The sequence below is a fragment of the Colobus angolensis genome, unplaced genomic scaffold (assembly GCF_000951035.1).
Source record: "Colobus angolensis palliatus isolate OR3802 unplaced genomic scaffold, Cang.pa_1.0 Scaffold428, whole genome shotgun sequence".
Lineage (NCBI taxonomy): Eukaryota > Metazoa > Chordata > Mammalia > Primates > Cercopithecidae > Colobus > Colobus angolensis.
Window position 1 is genome coordinate 1,861,564 of NW_012117688.1, and position 6,078 is coordinate 1,867,641.

General features: G+C 36.8%; 1 protein-coding gene across 1 annotated transcript in view; it reads right to left on the reverse strand.

Moving 5' to 3' along the window:
* KLHDC1 (kelch domain containing 1) overlaps positions 1–6,078 on the reverse strand; it is a 61,031-nt gene that overhangs the window by 15,220 nt on the left and 39,733 nt on the right. Inside the window, exons 9-10 of the mRNA XM_011956920.1 lie at positions 5,069–5,181; positions 3,206–3,278 (exon numbers count right to left, since the gene is read on the reverse strand). Of these exons, the coding sequence (XP_011812310.1) occupies positions 3,206–3,278; positions 5,069–5,181 (186 nt within the window). The remainder of the gene's footprint in view (positions 1–3,205; positions 3,279–5,068; positions 5,182–6,078) is intronic.

The window sequence follows — 6,078 nt, forward strand, 5'->3', positions numbered from 1 at the left end:
AGGATCTGGCTCTGTCACCCAGGCTGGAGTGCAGTGGCACAATCTCCGCTTCCTCCATCCTCTGTCTCCTGGGCTCAAGCAATCCTTCCACCTCAGCCTCCTGAGTAGCTGGGACTATAGGCACACGCCACCACACCTAGCTAATTTGTTTTTTGTTTTTTTTTCTTCAGAGATGGGTTTCACTGTATTATCCAGGCTGGTCTTGAACTCCTGGGCTCAAGCAATCCTCTCATCTTGGCCTCCCAAAGTGCTGGGATTACAGGCGTGAGCCACCACACCTGGCCTTGATTACTTTTCTTAATATACCAACTGTTGAAGCAACAGATACCTAAAACAATTATAAATCATAACTTACTTTATTACCACACAACTTATTTTATTTTTTCTACTTCCCAGGAACTGGGACACATAACTAATTTTTAGTATGTTAATCCCTTTTACTTAAATTTCACAAGTGCAAACAGTGGAATTATGCACAATTCGTTAAACCAAATACTTTCCTCAGACAATCATGTACACATTTAATGACAAATGCACTTGTGGCCCAAAATGGAACCAAGTCATTAGGAGATGTTGTTTGGGAAATACTCTGCCCAATTCTCCAACTTTTATCTTAGATGATACACTGATATAAATCTTCAACAAGAACCCAGACTATGTGTGGGGTTGAGGATGGGGACTGGAAGAGGGTTAGGTAAAGGAGAGAGAATACAAAAAATGCCCTCATACATGGGAAGGAACAGAATAATTTCCTGGAGAGAAGGCTATGTGTAACCTTGGCAACACTCACCAGATCCAACAGTACTTGGGGCTCTATATACTAACATTTTCTCCAACATCTTTTTCAGACACATAAAACAGGGTCCTTGCTGATAGCCAACTCTACAGGCTATCAGGTCTGGCTACATATATGGCTTTTCAGCCATAGGTTTATTGAAGGTGAGACCCAGAGAACAGGAGTGCTACACTGTAGAACAGTTGTTCTCAACCAGGGGCAATTTGTCCCCTAAAGAGGCATTTCACAGTATATGGAGATATTTTTAGTCGTCACAACTTGGGAGAGAAAAGGTAGTACAACTGGCATCTACTGGGTAAAGGACAGGGATACTGCTAAACATACTACAATGCACAGGACACCCTCATGACAAAGAATTATGTGGTATAAAATGTCAGCAATGCCAAGGTTGAGAAACCTTGCTGTAGAGTTCTAAGAGGAGAATTGGGCAGCTTACATTTCAAATTACAACTTGAAAAGTTTGCACAAAATGCTTAAAGATCTTAGCTAAATTGTCACTTTTATAAAAATTAGTATATATATATACACACACATATATATGTTCTCCTTACACTCAACTGTATCCCACCTGTTCTGCTCCTCACCTCATACCTGTAGATCTGCCTCTGTCTTATCTGCCTTAGGGAAACTCTGGCCTGGATTTCATCATCGAAGAACACTGGAAAGCCTTTCCTGCCTTGATTTTGGTGACATCTAGCTTGCAACCTGATGTTTTTTCTACAGACTGATAGTTTATGTCCTTTCACAGCTGCTCTAAACTTATCACCTAAACATTCTAATAAAGCATATTATTTACATGACACATCAGCTGAATTAAAAGAAATCTATTTACATAGCTCTAGTTCTAACTAACAGTATATTATAGATAATAGTTGTGTTGCTCTAATTACTCATTAAGGGTTGAAATATAAAATAGGAGCAACTTTAAAATTAAGCATTTTTACTAATACTTTGGTCTATAATTAATGCATTCATACAATCAAACAACTGGAATAAACTAAGAGATTATCTAGTCCAACTCTCTTATTTCAGAGATGAAGAAATCGATGCTCAGTTTCTTTTTCTTTCTTTCTTTTTTTGAGACAGGGTCTGTGTTACCCAGGCTAGAGTGCAGTGGCGCATCTCAGCTCACTACAACCTCAACCTCCTGGGATCAAGTGATCCTCCCACCTCAGCCTCCCAAGTAGCTGGGACTACAGGTGTGCACCACCACACCCGGCCATTAAAAAAAAACAAAACTGTAGAGATGGGGTCTCACTATGTTGCCCAGGCTGGTCTCAAACTCCTGGACTCAAGTGATCCTCCTGCCTTGGCCTCCCAAAGTGCTGGGATTAATAGGCATGAGCCACCACACCTGGCCAATGCTCAGTTTCTTTAAGTGACTTTTCAAAGCCAAAAATGTAGGTAGTAGCTGAGCAAGGACTGGAACTCTGGGCTCCCATGTCTTAATACAAAACTCTTTACATTAAAAAAAAAAAAAATCTCAAAAAAGCCAGAATTGTTAAAGTAATACATTCCAATGAATGTTTTTACATGAAAACGTAAGAATCACAAATGCAATTATGAATTCTAAATATATTGTGAATATTAATATAGACACATATAAATATTTTCAGGTCTTTTTCTCAAGTAAGCTGTCATTTATTAAATAACAAAAATACACATCATTAAATTGATTTCACACTAGCATAAATAATCTGTATTTTAAAAATTCTAAAATACATAGCATAAAAAAGAATTACCAATTATAACGATCATAATGTGCTGAATCTGAATTTCCTATGAAGATATTATTATACTATTCAATAAAATTAGAAAAAAATAAGAATTATAGTACAAATGTAGTTTTCTTTTTAGTCTAATAACAGTATATAACTTCTAAAATTTTTAATCCTATGATATACCATAAATAACATTTTCATTTTCAAAAAATTCCCATCAATGAATACATCATGCAGCTAATAAAGATTAATAATAACCTGCCATCCACTGGATCAACATGGAAGCAAATTTCCTGATTAATTTGCTTTAAACCTCTTCCAAAACAAATTAACTACTATTAAAGCCAACCCCATTTTTGCCTGCTTATTAAAAATATTAACATTAAAAACATTAATCTCATATGATGCTTTTAATTATCTTAATTTTCACAGTTATCAGGCAAGATTATGCATTTACCTAAAATAATAACATTTTCAAATATGCAAATATGGGTGAAAACTGGATAGATCATTTCTAACAATCAGATATAATTAAAATAATAAATTATTTAGGTAATATCAAGCTCATTTGAAAGATATCCTTCTTAATGGCTTATGGTTTCAATGGCAAACACTATAAATTCGGTACTATATTTTAATACTTTAAAAATTCTTAACTATTTTACTATTTGTGAATTTCTAGACTTACCTAGGTCTTGTTTTAGGTAAATGTGTAAGTTGTTTCCAACAATTTGTTGTGACATTATGAATCCAACCATCACCTGCAATATCATGACGGTTCAGAAATTAAGATTAGGTCTTTGAGATACAATTTAAATTTTCCCCCAAATGTATCATGCTACATTTAAATGACTATCTTTTCTGAGTGCGCCTATTTTACCATACAAATTTTCAAACATTTACAAAAGTAGAGTGACCATGACAATGAACTTCCATATATTGCAAATTCAACAACTATCAAGACTTTGCTACATGTGCTCCACTTATCTTTTTGTTATTCTCATTGCTTAATTTTTCTAAATGAAATCCTAGATTTCCTATCATTTTCCCCATACATACTTCAGTATGCATTACTGAAAATAAAAGGGCATTTTTTACATAACCACAATGCCATTATGACAGTCAACCAAACAAAAAAATTTCTTGGGATCATCGAATATCCATATGACCAAATCTTATACTGAAAAGCAATCTTTAAGGGAGGAAATAGACTAGCTTATGAGTTAGGACATTTAATTTCCCATAGGTCAATGACCAAAAACAGAAAACAGGACCTAAAAACACTAGAGATCATGAAGATATGATATTAAACAGCCCCTAGTGAAATGCACAGATGTTAGTTTTTTGTTAGATTCCAAATCTCTTTTAATTAAAAATCTCACAAATTGGAGAAGTATAATAATATGCAAGAATAACTAACATCTCCTACTAGGAACTGTTGTTTCTCCAACTAACCTCTGGAATTTGTTTGGTGGCCAGCTGACTGCCAGACACACAGCTGATGCTCAATAAACTTTTGTTGAAAAATAGTTGTTTCCAGACCCTAATATATAATTATATAAGTGTTTTAATAGTATATAATGTTTCTTAATGAAAACATCTCTAGCCATAGAAAACTTCTGGGTTAAGAAAACAGAAAATGGCCGGGTTTGGTGGCTGACACCTGTAGTCCCAACACTTTGGGAGGCTGAGGCGGGTGGATCACGAGGTCAGGAATTCGAGACCAGCCTGGCCAACATGGCGAAACCCCACCTCTACTAAAAATACAAAAATTAGCTGGGCATGGTGGTGGGCACCTGTAATCCCAGCTACTCAGGAACCTGAGGAACGAGAATCGCTTGAACCTGGGAGGTGGAGGTTGCAGTGAGCTGAGATTGCGCCATTGCACTCTAGCCTGGGCCACAGAGCAAGACTCCATCTCAAAAAAAAAAAGAGGAAAAAAAAAGAAAAGAAAATAGAAAACACAAAACATCTAACATGCCAAATTAAGAAGTCGATATTCTTGGTCATCTGTCTATCCTGATGCCACTATTTTACTGCTGAAAGAAAAACTGCATTCCAAAACCCATAGCCACTGGGACCAGCAATGATAGGAGTTTAAAAAACCTAGCTAAACACTTTCCTCTATAGCTCTGGAACAAAATGAAAAGCAACTGGGCTTCCCACTTTGTCTTTCCAGGGCCTTCTAAGAAAACCCCCTAGCCTGGAGTATAGCACAAGCGAACAGTGCAAGCATCCTACCCTACAGTACAAGCATCTATGATGGATCAAAAATCAGTGGACACAGAATCACAGAATATAGTAGTAGAAAGGGGCTTTATTTAATCTAGCTTCAATCACCCTTCCTCTTCTCTTTCCCTAGAAAACAGGTGAATGTGGAGAGCCAAGGGTACAAAACCAAAGAGGTCACAATTCATGCAAGAAAACAGCTGAAGATAAAGGCAAACCAGAAAAACAGGAAAAAAGAAAGATTTACTTCACTGTAAGTATGAAATACAATTAAGAAAAAAGAATGAGATAATAATTATAGGCAAAACTTCAATCAACTTACTTAATGGGATATTATCTGCACTTAGTCCACCACATAGGAAAAGTTTATCATCAGCTATAGGTGTTAAAGTATGCCATGACCGATGTTTTGGGCTTTCTCCATTAATAGTAATCCTGTGGCAAGGGGGAAAAAAAGTCTAGGTACTATGTTAATCAAAAGAAAAGATTTTTAATCATCTTAGATCCTGAAAAAAAATCTGCCCTCACTGTTCCAAAATACTTTTACTAGTCCCACCTACATGAATATTTGAAAAACATTATTAAATTCTTAGATGAATTTTAAAAATCTTTCCATTTAATGACCATTCCACTTAGCTACAGAGTGAAAATAAAAGTCAATTCTCAGCCCAACATGGTGGCTCACGCCTGTAATCCCAACACTTTGGGAGGCCGAGGCGGGTGGATTGCCTGAGCTCAGGAGTTCGAGATCAGACCGGGCAGCACGGTGAAACCCTGTCTCTACTAAAATACAAAAAATTAGCCGGGCATGGCAGCATGCGCCTGTAGTCCCAGCTACTCGGGAGGCTGAGGCAGGAGAACTGCTTGAACCCGGGAGGTGGAGGTTGCAGTGAGCCAAGTTTGCGCCACTACACTCCAGCCTGGGTGACAGAGCGAGACTGCTTCTCCAAGAAAAAAAAAAAAAACAAACCGTCAATTCTCCGTTAATTCACAATGCATACTCAGCATCATTCTTATTGGCTAATCAGCTGCTCCCTCAGTTTTTCAACACAATTTTTTTTTTCATGTCTGTAACTTTTTACTGTTGTTTCATGGTTAATTTTGTGTTTTTAGCTGATTTCCCCAAGGATATTATGGGTTTTTATAGTGTTGTTTTTACTTTGATCTACTTCTAGAATTTCCCAAAACATTATCCTCCTCTGAAAAATGCTAGCTATTCTAACTTCAAAGTAAAAGCATGAAAGTCATTCCAGATCCAGGGTAAACCTCTAAGGATTTCTAAAAAAAAGAAAAATATGGCCGGGCGCAGTGGCTCAAGCCTGTAATCCCAGC